This window comes from Miniopterus natalensis, chromosome 11 (genome assembly GCF_054644295.1).
Source record: "Miniopterus natalensis isolate mMinNat1 chromosome 11, mMinNat1.hap1, whole genome shotgun sequence".
Lineage (NCBI taxonomy): Eukaryota > Metazoa > Chordata > Mammalia > Chiroptera > Miniopteridae > Miniopterus > Miniopterus natalensis.
The window spans coordinates 44116668-44133891 of NC_142091.1; the positions used below are offsets into that span (position 1 = coordinate 44116668).

The window sequence follows — 17224 nt, forward strand, 5'->3', positions numbered from 1 at the left end:
GACCTCCTCCTATTCACTTAATGAGCAGCTCCTCCAGGTCCTGGTCCCTGTGCCCACACAAGGGATCCCAGGATTCAGAGCTCTCTGGTCTTTTATCTACATACCTTTCCCTGGTGACCTCAACCAGTTTCATGTCTTTATTCTGTGACGTTACAATTCATATTCTGGCCCTGACTTCTCTGGGGCTTCACAGAACCAATTGCCTATTTGAACTTCCATTTGGATATATAATTGGCATCTCATGTTTGGAACGGCCCAAACTGAACTCTCAGTCTTCTCTTTTTCCCCCAATGTCTTATTATTGCATAAGAAATCACCCCCAAACCTAGTGACTTAAAATGGTGCTAATCACAGACTTTGCTCACAAATCTGTAATTTTGGCTCATCGGGGATTGCTCCATGAAGCATCAGCTGGAACAGCTTGACTTGGGGCTGGAGAATCCATTCCCAAGATGGCTCATCCCATAACTGGCAAGTTCTGCCAGCTGTCACCTGGGAGCTCAGCTGGGATATTGGCAGGGAGACTCGGTTCCTCTCCCCATAGGCTCTCTACAAGTTGCTATGGCTTCCTCAAGGGATGGTGACTGAGAGTTTCCAGTGTGAGTTTCCCAAGGAGAGAAAGTGGAAATTGCCAGTGTCTTAAGCCCTAGTCCGGGAAACTGGTAAGATGTTACTTCTGCCATGTCATCACATGGTCAAGCAGTCACAGACCTGATTCAAGGGAAGGGAAGACCCCCAACTTTCCATGGAAGGAGCGTCAGAGAATTTGCAGATAAGCTTTAAAACTGCCAGATGTCCCAAACCTGCTCTTCCCTGTAGTCTTCTCCATCTACCGGTTGCTCAGGCCACGAGGAGTCATCTTGGGTTGCTGTCTTTCCCTTCCCCTTCCCTCCAGTCCCCATCAGCAAGTTCTGTTGTCTCTCCCCTGAAACATGCCAGAATTCTTCTATTCTCTCCTCTTCACGACCACTACCTTAACCCAGACAACTTCATCGCCCCCCTGGATGACTCCTTGCTTGGTTGGTTGCAATAGCTTGTTAACTGCTCTCTGCCTCCATGCCTGCTTTCTAAAATCTAGTCTTCATACAAAGGTGTCTTTTAAAAATATAAATCAGATCATCCAGCGCGTCTGCTTAAAATCCCTAAAAGCTTCACAACGTGTTATAATTAAACCTGAATGTCTCATTCTGAATTCAAAAGCCAGACATGCTTTGGAGGCTGGCATGGCTCAGTGGTTGAGAGTCAGCCTATGAACCAGGAGGTCATGGTTTGATTCCTGGTCGGGGCACATGCCCAGGTTTAAGGCTCGATCCCCAGTGGAGGGCATGCAGGAGGCAGTTGATCAATGATTCTCATTGATGTTTCCATCTCTCCCTCTCCCTTTCTTTCTCTGAAATCAATAAACACATATATTTTTTTTAAAAGTTAAAAAAGCCAGATGTGCTCTGGCCCATTTACTCCCTGGCCTCATCTCTTACCACTCACCTTCTCACCAGACTGTGATCCACGCACATGCTTGCTCCTGCTGGACAGCCTTTGCCCTTGACTTTCCTCTATCTGGAATCCTCTTCTCAAGGCTGGTTCCTTCTTGCCACTTAGTTTTCAGTTGAAATGCCATTTCCCCAGAAAGGCCATCTACAATCCACAATCCTAAAGTAGTCGTGCAGTCATCTGTTGCATTAACTCATTTTAGGTTTTCAACATAACACTTACTACTAGCTGATACTTTTCATTGGTGATTTATTTGTTTATTTGTCTCTTCCCTCTCAAATGTAAGCTCCATGAGGGCAAGAACCTTGTTTGTTTTGTCACTGTGCATCCGTAGGGCCCAGAAGAGTGCCTAGCCCAGAGCAGATGTTCAATGAATATTTGACTTAGCAAGTGGAACAGCAGCCCCAGACAGCCAGCCTCCAACAGGACCAGAGCATCAATTCAATGGTTGACTGGTACAGAGAGGAAGCATCAGGGGGCCTCGGTGGCCCGTGCTTGTGCTAGGAGCTCTGCGTTGGGGCATGGGCCTGCTCCTGGAGGCTGCCTCACAGAGACCAGGCTCATGCAGCCTCCTTCCCATTCCCAGCCTTCTTGTGAAATCAGCAATACAGACTCCCACAGCCAGGAGCACAAAGTTACTAACGTGCTTGGACAGGGATGGCCCAGTTTAGCTCACCCCACCTCCACATCGGTCAGTGGTCACTGATTCAGGTTACATTACATTTGAATTTTCATTTTATGGTTAGACTCAGAAATGTAGGCAAAATTCTGGTGTTACAAATTCCAGGTGCTTGTTTTAATGATTTTTTTTTAAATAAAGAAGTTTAAATTTTGGAAGAGAAATTAGAAAATGGGTATTTAGGGCCCATCCAAATAAAGAAGAAACATTTGATGAGGATTTTTCAAAGGTCATTGTTATTAATAGGTTAAAAAAAACTACTGAGGTGAAAAGTGAGTTCAACAACAATGAAATAGTCTTCATTTTCTTCAAAAATATTTGTTAACCATTTTTTAGTACTTTGGTATAGAGAATTTTATATACAGTTAGTTGTTTACAAAATAACAAAACACTATGGTTATGTGTAGTCAGCCCATTCATTAGGGAAATGGCAGCTTGTTTGATAGAAATCTTTTTTATTTACTGTAATGAGATTTATGCCTATGGATTTAAATTTTTAAAAATTCAATAATATTGAAAATTCAAGTTCATGTGGGCAAGGCCCTGCTGTGCTGACGGAAGGTGAGATGATTCTGAGATACTTAGAGGCCGGGATCTGTGTAACTGCTCTGGCAGTGCTGTGACTGCTAAGAGGTGCTGCTCATGTCCCCGGAGCTGAGTCAGTCTCTGACCTTGGAGAGTAGGGGAGGAAGGCACACATAACAGGCTGGTCCACACAGTGTCCCACCTGGACCTCGGATGCCTGCAGTGGGAAGCCTGATGTGGAAAATAGGACCCTTGGCAGTCCTGACTCGGGGTGTGCGGAATTTCCTTTTCATGAAGGTAGATGATTCTCACCCATCAAGGAGATCATGTCCGACTTGAATGTTCCAGGCCCTGACACTGTGCCCAGCCTTTAGACACTGTGTCTAGAGGCACAGCTGGTGCTGAAACCTGCACTGTGCACTTGCTACAGGTGGAAGCCGGCCACGAGGAAGGTGTCAGTGGGCCTACATTATTATGTCTGAGGAAGTGCTTTCTCTGAGGAGAAAGCTGTGGAGACACAGAGTTCCCCCAGGTCTCAAGTGTGGGGATGGTGCCTAAAGGGCCCTTCTTCCCTCCCTTCCTCCTCCCCTGGTCTGCCTGGTCAGAGCCTGCACCTGGGCACAGAGAGCTTCCTTAAGGAGGGCTGGGCTGGAGGAAGCTGACGTTTCAGACAAGGCAGCCCCTTCTGTGGCCTCCTTTCCATCCCAGCCCAACTGAGGAGTGAGAACCAGGAAGGACAGGTGAGTCTCAGCTGAGCTGACTGAGGTCCAGCTCAGCCAGCCCTTGATGCATCCAAAACATCTGCCCACAGCAGTGAGAAGCAGGTGAGACTCAAAGCCACTCTCGGTCCACATCCACAATGCTGGGAAAGAAATACCAAGTTCAGTTTACCAAAATATCTGTATTATCTATAAAATTGAACTCTAACGAGTCACTGCTACTGGAAGCCGTGATATCCAACTAGGCTGGCTGCAGAAGCAAACGGCTACGTCCCACCAGCGCCCGGGGAACACGGCACTGCGTGCCATGCGGGCCGGCTCATTTGTAAGGCCTCAAAAACCTGGACACTTTGGAACGTAGCAATCGGATGAAGGATCTTGGAAACATCTCCCGGGACTCCTGGGCTGTGTACTTGAAATAGTTCTGGGGGTGGGCCAGGACATCAAACAGCGCCTTGATCAGCTTCTTATCCTAAAAAGAACAGAATTTTTGTTACTGGGCCAAAATATTTAAACATTCCTACATTTTGCCAATGGAACTATAATGACCCAGTGTTAGGCTGCTCAGCTGAAAAACACTTTGTGAAAATGGTTTTTATCTTCTGATTTTTATCTTTTTTCCAGTTTTTCGTTTTCCTAATTATCTACAAAAAGCATGTATTACCTTTATAAAGGAAAATTTAATATGTAAAAATTGTTTTCCTTTTCTAAAATGCGTGAGGCACAACATTGGAATTTGGGGAATATTTATTGGGTTAGTGATGTGTTGAATGTTGATTGGTAATTACTTATAAGTACCTAAGATTTGGTGAATTTCACCCTTGAAAGATAAAGAGCCAAGAATCTTCAACTGTTTGGAGAATCAACATGAAAACACAAATTGCTCCTGGCTTGGATTTATGATGAACAAGGTTCCCACTGCTCTTCCACCGCACGTTTCCAAATTAAAAAATACAACTTCACTTGACAACACTAAGGACAGCCTCCTGATTTTTAAAAAAACAAACAAAGTCTGGTGAAGCTATAAAACTGAGCTCAGCCCAGAGCAGACTCCGTGTCTGAGAGGCAGCCACATGGAGCAAGAGGAAAACTTCCCTCCGGTGATGCCTGGGGAGCCCTGGGGATGGCTGCCGAATCCACCTTAAGTACATACTTACCTTAAGTATTTCCTGATGGTTCTCAGAAGCATAGAGCCTGCCATCTCGAACTATGTCTTCAATGAGTTCCTGGTAATCCTCTGTTGGAATAAAGGACATATGTTGTGTTGTATGATTTAGTTATTTCCAAACGCTTTCTTTCATTTTTTACAAGGTTCTGAGAAATGCCCCTTCTGCAGCTGCTAACAGGACAGTGGCCACCGTGGCACTGAGAAGGCAATCAGAAGAGAGCCCCCTCGGACTCCCCTACCACACCCTCTCACCTACCATCTTCTGCACCCATCTTCCCTGTTCCGTCTTCCTTCAGATAAACCCTCTGTGCGTCCGGTCAAGGCCCTCCCTCCACCTTGCTCACACTCCATCTTCTCTCACCAAACCAAGGGCACTGTTCCAGGAATTCTGCCCTTTTTTCCCTGGATGATAAAATTTTCTCTCTCTACTGGTCTTTTCCATCAGCATGCAAATAATACTGTTATGTCTCCACTAAAAACTAAAAAAAAAGTCCTTCTCTTGACCTCATTTCTCCCTCCAGCATCCATCCTACGTCTCTGTTCCCCTTTGTAGCAAAACTCTTCGAAAGAATTGCCAACATTCACTGTCTCTCTGATTCTTCTCCTTTCTTTCTCTCCCAAATGCAGTCCACTAAAGCTTTGCCTTCCACCACTCCCTGAAAATCACTTGTCAAAATCACCAATGACCTTTATGTTGCTAAATCCCAAAGGTCAACTCCCGGTCCTCATCGTCTTTGATGCGTCAGTAGCATTTGACCTGGCCAGTCACCCCTCCTCCTGACCCACTTCTTCACTCTCTTCGTCACGCTCTTTGGTTTTCCTCCTACCCCACTGGTTTCTCCGTCTGAAGCTCAGCGTTTGGTTGTGAACTCTTCTCTGTCTATACTCACTCCCTGGTGAGCTCATCCAGGCTCATGGCTCTTCTCTTCCTCTCTACTTTTCTCCCTTCTCCATGACTCCCTTTTTTTTCTATCCTCACTTGAGGATATTTTTTCCATTGCTTTTCAGAGAGAGGAGAAAGGAGAGAGAGAGAGAGAAACATCAATGTGACAGAGACACATCGACTGGTTGCCTCCCGAATGCCCCCCGACCAGGGCCAGGGATTGAGCCTGCAACCAAGGTATGTGCCCTTGGCCAGAACTGAACCCGGGACCCTTCAGTCTGAGGGCTGACACTCTAACCACTGAGCAACTGGCAAGGATGCTTTCCTTCCTTTTTTCTCTCTGTTCTTATATTATGTAAAACAATCAAGCTTCTTACCTATCTAGCAAGACTCTTCTCCCTCCCTTTTTTGTTTTTTTAAAAAAATATATCTTTATTGATTTCAGAGAGAGGAAAGGAGAGGGAGAGAGAGAGAGACAGAAACATCAATTATGAGAGAGCCATTGATCGAGCCCATAACCCGGGCATGTGCCCTGACCGGGAATCGAACCCCGATCGCCTGGATCCTAGGTCGACGCTCAAACCCTGAGCCACACCCAACCGGGCTCTCCCTCCCTTTTTTTAATGGGGTTGGGGGTGCAGGGAAAATCTGGCTAGCTGGAGAAGCTATGTTCATTTTCTCATTAATGATTTTAGGTCCTGACATACACATTAAATGCAGAGCACACGATGTGAGACTTCTCCAAATGTAACCCCCCATTCAAAGTCTGGTCTATTTCCTACTGTCACAATTTAAATCAAGCACATGCAAAACACAATCTTTTTTAAATTCCAGGCCAAAAAAAAGCCTTTTTATATGCATATCATGTGCAACAAAAACAAACAAATCATAAGAACATCACTGGAACTGTGTGGGAGGAACTCCTGAAGAGATTCTCCTACTCAAGTGATGGTAAATGGAAATTAATAGTATGCTGATCCTAACTACTAATTCAACACATGCACAGGGCCACTCGTACTCTATTCGTGTGGTATCTTCTTCTTTTATTTCAGTGAATATAAAATATGAGTAAGGGCTGGAGAGAAAAAAGGAGCCACCTACTAAACCTGACAAGCTCAGGGAAGTTCTGCATGGCGGCCTTATAAACTCAGAGACCAAAAGTAACCACAAGGGATGTCTGAACAGAAAACTTCCTAACTAAAAGCGAGTCCTGGGGGGCAGTCACATGCTAGGCCTGTAGCTTCCTTGACAAAGGTCAATCTTTACCTTTACTGAGCCTGTCTATTGTCTTTTTGCATCTATAATAACATACCCTTGTGTAATGTCCCTTTTTCCAGGCCCCTCAGGGCACACCAACCCCTCACTATTATCTTGTTCCACTGTAAATGTTCATTATTAACCGTCCTGTACCCAGCCATGTAAAAGAAGTATTTATCTCTCCATTTTACCCAATCTCAGAGGTCTCCCTGCTTAGCTTCCTCCTGCCCCCCTAATCTACCACCAATGGATTTCAGGTAAACCTCCTTACGCCTTCTTCTTTGACTGTGATGTATAAAGTAAACTGCAAAACTGCATTCTCCCGAGCATTTTCTCAATCCATTGAGATTTTGCTTCCCAGCAGTTGCCATCAGTTTGGCTCAAATAAACTCACAAAAGTTCTCTCCAGGTTTGGACGTGTCTTGCGTAGGCAGGGCACATGTTACCTGTCCTGAGTCCCCCTGCTGCAGAGTCTCTACCTGAAAGGACCAGCTCCTTTTGGCGATGGGCGTCCCCATGGGGAACACCAGTGCTGTGCTGTGTTCTGGCGTCGGAGAGAACGGCAGAGCTGTTCGCCACTATACCAAATGCTTCCAGACCACTGTCTTTAAAAAAAATATTTCCTCTGCTTTTAAGAACAACTGTTATCTCCTCACTTGCTCTCACTGTCCTGAGAAAAGCAGTCGGGTGTTGCAGGTAAAAATTCAGGCCCTGGAGTCCCAAAGACCTCTGCAACTTTTTCCTGCTATAACCTCAGACAGTTACTCAAATCTTCCAGCCCTAGTGGCCTCAACTGTAAAATCAGCACAGAAGCATGTCTACTCCACGGGTGACTGTGAGGAATGTGCTGTCAAAGGTACGTGCGTATACCTGGTACTCGGCGACGCTCAGCCCATATCCGTCATGATGATAGTTTCCCTGTTCTCCCGAGGTCAGTGGGATTGTCTGTGGGAAGTAGCCTCATCTGCCCATTCTAAATGTGATTTCTGTTCTTTAGGCTTGGAAACCAATTATCAAACTTGCTGAATTATATGTTTTTTAAAAAGAGATTAAGTAGGCTCTGAGTGAAGAGCTAAAAGGCTCTCTCCATGGCCAAAGCAGCCGTTTTCAACTATTTTCTGCTATGCCATGTGCAAGACACCCTCTTGGGGGCCTAACCAGGATTCTATGTAATTTCACCTGGTTCTTTATCTGAATAAAAAAGAATCAGGATGGTTTCTTCTGTCACAAAGACGGATTTGGGAACAGCCAGGTTAAGTATGTGAGCCTTGGTGACACTTATTCTGGTGTTTCTGTGTCCTTCTTGGTTCCTTCTTGATTACAGATGGGGGAGGTGGTCAGCTGGCTGCTTTCAGGTAGATGAGGCACTCTGTCCCTCAGCAGAGCCACGTGGGAGGCACCTGTGTCCACCTAGGAGTCTAACACTAAGAACCCTTGTCTTGGGTTTGACACGGTTTCAGGCAGAGGGAGGACAATCCTACCTTTTGGAACATGTTAGAAAGAAACCATGTGAAGTGTTTTAAGGAAATCCACACAGTATTGTAGTTCCAAAAGACCTACTTTTGGCACCTGTCTATACACCTTCAGTGTCCACTGTAAGATTAGATCTACCTTTCTGAGTTTGGCACTCAAAGCTCCTCCCGGCCTAACCCCGCCCCTTGTAATCTCATCTCTCACTGCTAAGCCCCATGCACCCTGCCAACTGGCCAAATCATCGGTCCCCACACACGCCAAGCACCTCATCCTCTGGCCTATGCCATTCCCTCTTCCTGAATGTTCTTCTTCTCATTTATTTTTTAAAAAAACAAAACTTGTATGTTCTTTCAAGACCCAAATCTTTTGAAACTTTGCTCTATTCTTCCCAAAAATCACCATATAAAATTAACTGCTGCCCCTTCTTCTGTCCTCCCACAGAGCTTTGTACACGCCTCATTATAGCATCTGTGACAATATATACTAATCATGTTGTCTCCAGCACTCAGTCCAATGCCTGGCACAGTGGATGCTCATTAAATATTGGTTGGATGGATGAATGAGTGAGCTCACAAATGAACAGGTAATGCTTTCCCCACTAGATTATGAGGTTCTCCAGGACAAGGTCCATTTTGCATTCCTAGTAAATGTTTGTCAGCCAAGTCTCAGAGATGGCTAGGGCCCCAGGGCTCACATAGGCCACCCCTTTCTTTAACAAGAAGAAAATGAAACCTGAGAAGTCACCTGATTCGCCCAAAATCACATAGTCAGTTAGTGGCAGAGACAGGGCCAGAAGTTGCATCTTCCCCTCTCCCCCTCAGGATTCTGTTTAATAAAAGCAACAATCATAATACACTGATATTTATTGAGCATTTACTATGTGCTGGGCACTGCACCAAATCCCTTAGAAATTATACCATTGAGCTCTCACATTAAGGTTAATGATTACCATCACTTACACATTAAGAAAACGAGGCTTAGAGATGGTAACATACACAAAGCCCCGGAAGAGATTATACCCAGGCTGGCTGACAAATACCCATGCTGTGCTCACTTATTTGTGCTGTGTGACAAATACCCACCAAGCTATGCTCACTTTTATTTTATTTATTATTTTGTAGTTCTGAAAATATGTAATCTTTATTTTTGTTAAATTAGAAAAATCAGATCAAAGACTAGAAGATAGTTAGCATGCAAATGTTACATATTTTACTTTATGTTTATTTAGCAACTTTAGCAAAAGGTTGTCACATAAATCTTATGCATACTTGCCTATAAGGTAGGTTAAAAAAAGTACTATAATCCCTGTTAAATGTGGGTAAAGGCAGGGATCCAGAATGGCTCTTCTAGAGCCATCCAATGAATTAGAAAATCTGTGCTAGAACCTGTATCTTATTACTCCAAATTACACGTTTAGATTGAAACTGGGGAAATTATGAATATCTTATTTATAGTAATAATTAAATATGAATGTGTACAGCGAAAACTATTTAACTTCTTCATAAACTGCTTAATTTCAAAGACAGTTATTATCTTATAAATAAATATGTGTTTCAAAATTTTGATTCAGTGAAAAGTGTAAGTCTGAGCACAAGCAATAGAACCCTGTCGAAGCAGTTTAGTCTCAGTGCTGACTAAACTGGAGGAATAAACTAAAAATCAGATGTCTTTATTTTTTTCTAGCCTAAGCAGAATGGTCTGTCTTTGTAATCTTTTAAAAATAATGCTGATCTATGTATCTCTGCCTGTAACAGAATGGAAATCTTATGGATTAGGTTTTCTCTGTCTTGAGCCACAGAAGGAAATACAGGCTCACTTTTATTTCTTTTCTAAAACATCTTTTCATCCTGTAGTCATTGTCCCCAGATGCTTGTTTAAAATTTGGCACTTGTGAGTCAGTGATGTCCTTTCTCCCTGCCTGCCTGACTTTCTGAGCGTGTGTGTGTCAGGGAGCCACCAGCTGGCCCCGAAGTTGGTTCTATTCAAGGAAGAGAAGCTCCTTCCACAGCCGGCAGCCTGAGCTTCACAGCGCTTACCATCGTATGTCACGTATGGCACCTGGAACCCTCGGGCACTGTTCCCCTCATTGGATTTGAACTGAATCCACAGCTTCTTTGACCTGGAGGTGAAGGCAATGGGGCGTTCGTAGGTCTGGCAGGTCTCGTACGTGGTCACAGAGTTGGAAGAAGCTGCCAAGGGAAGTTGGAGAGGGTGGGGTTCAAGATCATCACTGAGCAGGCAGACAATGGACACTCATCTTTTCAAATGCTCACACATTAAACGAGTTGTGCTCTAGAGCTCTTCGGGCCCAGCTGAGCCATCCTAAGGGCCAAAGGCCTGGGAATGGAGTAGATGCATCTGGCGATGTGGCCCCCAAGGAGGCTAACTGAAAGGCCACCGCCAGGCACTCTGTGCAGGGGCTGAGGAGGGGCCTGCCATAATCTAGTAATTATCACCACCATTCACTGCGCACCTCTGGGACCAGGCAGTGTGGTACTAACCCTCTGAAAACCATAGGAAGTTTGTACAGTTGTTACCTGACCGGGGGCAGTATGTGGAAAAGTCAGGCAGGATTCAAACCCACACCTGACTTCAGGCATTGCAACCACCAATAAGAATAGCAAATACTTACATAGTAGCTCCATGTGTCAGTATTTTTCTAACTGCTTTATGAATATGAACTGATTTATTCCTCATGATAACCCTATGAGGTAGCAACTGTTATTATCCCCATTTTAACAGATGAGGAAACTGAGGCACAGAAAATCCGGAATGTATGTCCAAGGCCACAGAACTCCCAAGAGGGGGAGCTGGGATTGGGGTCCAGGCAGTCTGGCTGCAGAGCCCACTCATGCTCTGCCTATTAGCTGTGTTAATGGCACATCCCTATGGACGCTGGGTCATGTGTCAGGATGGGGGGGTCCTTCCTGGCTGGACTATGCCCTTTGCCCCGGTCAGTCCCCAAGCTATGAGTTGCTCCCAGGGCGAAGCAAGTGTTTGAGGCCAGCTCCGCATGAGCTTCACTGGCTCTCTGTGTCTTGCAGAAGAGGGTCCCCAGTGAGCAGAGGAAAAGACTGACCTGCAGGAACCCCACCACCTCTGGGGTTCAGCAAGAGGCCTCAATGTGGGGCTTTTGTCGAAATTTTATTTCTTGGCAAACTCTAAAATCTCCTGTCCCATCTCTCTTCTAATGCGAAGCTAGGCCTGGTTCTCACACTGCAAGCTGGGAGCACGCCATGAGGCTCCCCAGCCGGCTTTAGAAGGGAGGGGAGCGGAGGGAGCACGCACAGGTTTTCCGCATCACCAGGTAGTCTCCGCACTCGTCCTCTATGGGCAGGAAGATCTCGGGGACCACGATCAAGATGCGGCGCTTGGGGGGCGGGTTGATGGTCCACGTGCACTCCGTGTTGGCCGGGTAATTGCCTGGGTAGTTCGGGGATTCAATGTATCCGGTGAAATCCCCCAGCTCCCCTCCACATCTTCTGTCTGGAAGAGAAAATGTCATGAGCTATGAAAGCACAGCACAGTCGTCACTCTGCAACGGCCACCACAGCTTGGCTGAAGAGAACCACGGCGTCCCTAGTGCCATCAAGGCTTGGGGCCTGGAGACTATACCACCTAGGACTGAGTTTGTCCTGTAGTGCCCAAGATCCCCTCTGGGAGCCCAACTACATCAAGTCCCCATGCAGAGCTCATCCCTTTTAGTTCCTGGCACTGTTTTCTCATTAACTTGAAAGCACTCAAGGTCAGGGTCAGGCGTTTGTGAGACAAAAGGACAACTTTAGTTTTCAACATTTTGTTTACTGAGTGCAAGTGCCAGGGACCCATGACACAGAACTAGGCCTGTTGAAACAGGGAGAACAGAGCTTGCGGCTCAGTGGAGGATGCCTGACCCTTCCCTAGGATCTTTGATGAAGACATGACAGCCATTTCCTTTCTCTTTCCTCTCTGGCCAAGACCACGTTTTATTTTTAAATGGGAAAGAGATTACTTATCAGTCAGTATGGGGCCAGCTGGATACTCACCCCTGGCACCAAAGGCAAGAAACATACACACTTGGTACACACACACACATGCACACGCACAGGCACACACTCCACCTCAGCCAAGTCTTCATTCACTGAATCTCTACTCATCCAACAAATGTTATAAAAAAACTCAGGGATCAGAAATGAGAAAGACACAATCCTTGCCCTCAAAGTGTTTATTGTTTAAAACTATCAAGTGAACCTACGCAAGAGAAGATATTGAAGGAGTTTACTTTTCCCCCTCTAATTGCAATAGGAATGTATTATTCCCAGTAGAAAAATAAATAAATAGGTTTTCCTTCCTGGAAGAGAAGAGGGGGAGCAAAGAGCCATGGAGGTGAGAAAACTGCCTTCAAGCCTGCGTGGCTTCGGACCAACAAAGGCCCCGCGTGTGGGAGCACAAGGAAACAGACTTCACCTTGGTGTCGGGAAGGATCTTGTAGCACCGTGAATGGCCCCATGTCTAATCCACCAACAGTCTAGGATATCACGAGAGTAGTAAGCTTCTTGTCATAGCAGGTATTCAAGAAGAAACCAGAGGGCTACTTGTGAGGACATCGTTAAAAAGGACTTCACTGGGACAGAGAGAAAACTGGATAACCTTCCAATCAAAACTCAAATGACTCACTGCCCCCTTCAGTCCCAAACTCCTCCAGTTCGGGGAAGCCTCCTTGCTCGCCTACATTGCCGTGCTAATAATACTATATCAGCTGAAATTTACTTTATTAGAGCATTTTACGCACTGGTTAAAAACCAATCAACCAACCCCATAATAAGTCATTGAATGATTTGCTTCCTCATTTTCATAAAATACAAATCAAACTCTTAGTGTGGGTTGAGGGCTTTCCTTCCTGGTCAACGTCAGACTCCGTTCATTATATTCCATGATCAGGTTCAGGGGGCTCCTCCCTAAAAATCTTTACTCTTCTGAGGCTGTGCTCCCTCCGAGCTACTGTCTTGGGCATCAGGCTCTTTCTCCTGCTCTGCCCCATCCTCCCCATCAAACCTTCCATGCTCTCCAGACGCCTTTCCTCAGCTCTGCAGACAGAACAAATTGCTCCCTCCTTTGCAATCCCACAGCCTGTGCTGCCCATAAGGACAGGGACCTGTTCTGCTTGGAGTGCCTGGCACATAGCAGTCCTCAAACAATGCTGGCTGCACAGGGCTGAACTGAATTTACGGCAAGTATGGCCTGTAAGTGCACCTGGAGAAGTAGCCAGGATCAAAAGAGGTGGCTCCCTAGGGACCAAGATCTGCTCTCCTTCTGTGCTGGTCTGCAGAGTCATGAGCTGGGCTCACGTCTACATGGTTCTGAATGAACCTGGGAAAACACACACACACACACACACACACACACACACACACACACACACACACACACACACACACACACACACACACACACACACACACACACACACACACACACACACACACACACACACACACACACACACACACACACACACACACACACACACACACACACACACACACACACACACACACACACACACACACACACACACACACACACACACACACCCCCGCCCCCAGGTGGACCCGGGCACCGGCCATCGCAATCAGGACTGAAAAGCCTTAGAGAGAAACCTACTTTTACACTGGGTTATGTTTGTGGAGCCATCAAAGTCAGTCGTTGTATTTCCTGGGCAAGAAACACAATTATTTTTTCCAAATTCAGGCTGATATGTTCCCGCTGGGCAGCGAATACATCGGTGAGTGGTGGTGTTGTAGAAATGTCCAGGCGAACACTGAACTGTGGGGCGTGGAGGGTGGAGAGAATGAAAAAAGAGAGACTATTTTCATCCAGTGCAACATAAAAGGTTTCACAGTTCGTGTAATAAATTTTTATCCCAAAGGAAGTACTGCTTTCTTACTAATCCAGGGCTAATCAACACTTAATTCCCTAAATAGCCAGCTTGGGTGGGACTTGTGACTCATGTCTGAGAAAAATGCAAAGGGAACAAAGTGCGGGTGTATCTTCAAAGAGTTTATGGGCCGTGCAGAGCCAGGCATATAAACAGTCACAACCCGAGTCTCCGAATGTGAGTACTGAGGGTGCAGAACTGACACTGGGTGTGGAGCTGGGTTCCTCTTGTTTGGGGGATGGGGGTGCAACTCTAGGTAAGGCTGGGAGGAAGGAGCTGAGGAACCCTGTGTATACCTGCTTGTCTCTCCCTGGTTGTCCCTGCAGTCAGCCCTGTCTGAAGGGGTCCAGGTGTCTTGGGGGAGACCATGCTCCCTGCACATCCGGCAGGGATGGATGGAGCAGGACCTGACCCTGGCCACTGGGGCACCATACAGGGCACCTCTGGGCTGGGCTTGATGGGAGCTTAATCAGGCTCCCATGGTTCTGAAAGGGGAAATTCAGTTCTGGAAAAAGGCAAGCTGCCGCGTCCTCACCTCTCGTTTCGCAGTCCTGGAAGGAAGTGGCTCCCAGGTGTTTGGTGGGGAGGCCTCCCCCACAGGAGAAGCAGGAGGTGCGGCCGGCTTCAGGCTGGAATGTGCCCAGGGCACAGAGCTGGCAGGGGGCAAAGCCATCCGCAGAATATTCACCAGGTTGACACAGACCTGGGGGACCAATGACCCTAGGTGAGCAAGGCCCCCGGGGCAGACCCTTTCCCATCTCTCTGCAAATGAGAGCAGACTTTGGGCAGGCCTGTCGCCCTGTGTCGACCTCAGCTCCTGCCTCAGCGAGGAGCCCTATCCTGCCCTGCTGCTGAACCCCACTAGGAAGCTGTGAGTGCTTGGTGCTTGCACACAGGGCTACACAGCACAGTGCAAAGATGGAGACCAGGGAGCCAAGTGCCAACTGCTTCCAGAGTGTGGAGCAGGCCTGGGCATGCTTCAGGCTTAGGGCTACGTGGAGCTCAGGCAGAGAGGGTTCCGGAACCCGGAGAGAGGGTTCTCTCAAATCAATTTGCTTATTTGATCCAGAAGTGCACCTTCACCCAGCTGATTACATCCTGGTGATAGTTTCACCAACTATATTTACTTCTCCTTACCCTGAGCTATGTCCTGGCCTCCCTCCCAGTCCACATTGACAGAAGGACCCAGTGGTCTTTAAGCACCTTACTTTATTATTATTTTTTAATTTATGACAAGAAGCACAGCCATAAACAAAAGAATTTCTAAAATACACATTCCTTAAGAATTAGCTTGTCATTGGCAAGATGCTATAAAAATCTGTTGTCTCTTGTATTCCTAACCAGTAATTTTCATGGTCTTCTTTCTGCCCAGAAGTTATAGCTAGGATGGCATTTAACGAACACACCCCCAAAGGAGGATCTGGAGTCTGTCAGACCTGGCATCTGACTCTGAATCCTCTACTCCTTGTCTGTGTGACCTTGAATGAGTCACTTTAACCTCATAAAGCTGTCCTAGTGATACAACCATATGGAAAACTCATTTGATACACTTAGTATAATTCCTAGCATAGGTAAAATATTCAATAAATGTTAGCAATTATTATTATCATTACTACTACTATTCTTATTACTATAAATATATCTTAATAAGGTCACATACAAGTGTGAACAGTTGCCCCAAAGTGCCTCCTTATCAACTTTGCAGTTAGTTCCAGGGTTTCATAAAAAGCCAAAGATAATGGTAGGAGTCACACTCAACCTGAGAACCTGATTTTTAAACCAGGAAAGGTGTTGCAGTTGAGCTTGGAGTCATCCAGGTGGAAACTAAAGGTGGTTCTGGGAGTCACAGGAAGGAGAGGCAGGGGTCACGGGGGGTCCTGTGCACCCTTCCACAGATCACACCTTTCACTGAGCCCACAGTATCAGAACAGCTGGTCTTTCTTCCATTTACTAAAGGGGAAGACAATTACTAATAAAATAAATAGGAAAGAAGCCCACTGGACCTAAGTGAGCTTGCTCCAGATAACATTTTATAAGAGATGATTAAAAACTCTTATAAGTAAGAGTTTTAAAAAATAATCAGATGGATACGTTTTAAAAATCAATACCCTATGAATCTGAGACCAAAGCTGGAAAAAGAATCAGAACTATTTTCTCCATTTTAACATTTTCAATAGTCCCTACACACCGGACGATCAGAGGTCTCAGGGTATATTTATTTACAGTGAATGCGGCATGCAATTGCAGTGTTTACACCCTTTTTTACCTGCCAATGTATTCTATCAGATATTCATTTATTTATTCAAGTGAGCATCTCCCAGTCTGTGTCCGGCACGGAGCTAGGTACCGGAAAGTCAAAGAGGAACCCAGCACGGCCCGGTTCTGGAAGCCCCCGGCAGTGCGCACCGTCCCTGCTGCAATGCACTTATGCCTCTGTCTGAACAATGACACTGGAGACTGGAAGAGCAAGAAGGAGCGGGCAAATCCTTACCTCCACATTCAGACACATTCCAAGCGTCTGGGCTCTTCAGGGCCCCGAGGTTTTCTGGTCTTGGGCACGGCTCACATGTGATCTGTCCTTCCTCATTTTGGAAGGTTCCATTTGGACATAAAATGCAGCGTTCTTGTGATCCATCATAATATGTCCCAGCCCTGCAACTGACTAGCCAAAGGGGGAAACAATCTGGTCATTGAGGGGCTAGAGGCCAAGGAAGGACAATGTGAATACTAAAGATGAAGGAAAACCAATGGCATTGACCACAAACTCCCCATAATAATCCCCTGGACACAGAATGTGCAGCACCCCTGGGTTCTCTGTGCATACTCCTCTGTCATGATCCCTGTCACCACTGTTAGAGGCATTTGTAGGTCTTCTCCCTAGACCGTGAGCTCTGGGGCTCATTAGGATCACAGTGGTCCTAATTATTTTTGAACACAAGCATCTGATGATTTTCCCTACTTCACAGGGTGCCACCAGAAGGATGATAAAGTCAAAAATCACTCATTGAACATAGGCATAGTAATGGAAGAACAGAGAAGAGGCTGGTGGCAACCTAGAAGGCTTCCTAGGGGAGGTCACATTTGTGTTGGGCCTTGAAGGATGAGTAGGATC

General features: G+C 46.1%; 1 protein-coding gene across 1 annotated transcript in view; it reads right to left on the bottom strand.

Annotated features, from left to right (window-relative positions):
- Positions 1 to 2305: 2305 nt before the first annotated feature.
- SCUBE2 (signal peptide, CUB domain and EGF like domain containing 2) overlaps positions 2306 to 17224 on the bottom strand; it is a 62260-nt gene continuing 47341 nt past the window's right edge. The window contains exons 17-23 of the mRNA XM_087821721.1: positions 16604 to 16774; positions 14648 to 14815; positions 13839 to 14000; positions 11484 to 11681; positions 10232 to 10384; positions 4572 to 4651; positions 2306 to 3886 (exon numbers count right to left, since the gene is read on the bottom strand). Of these exons, the coding sequence (XP_087677847.1) occupies positions 3734 to 3886; positions 4572 to 4651; positions 10232 to 10384; positions 11484 to 11681; positions 13839 to 14000; positions 14648 to 14815; positions 16604 to 16774 (1085 nt within the window). The 3' untranslated portion in view covers positions 2306 to 3733. The remainder of the gene's footprint in view (positions 3887 to 4571; positions 4652 to 10231; positions 10385 to 11483; positions 11682 to 13838; positions 14001 to 14647; positions 14816 to 16603; positions 16775 to 17224) is intronic.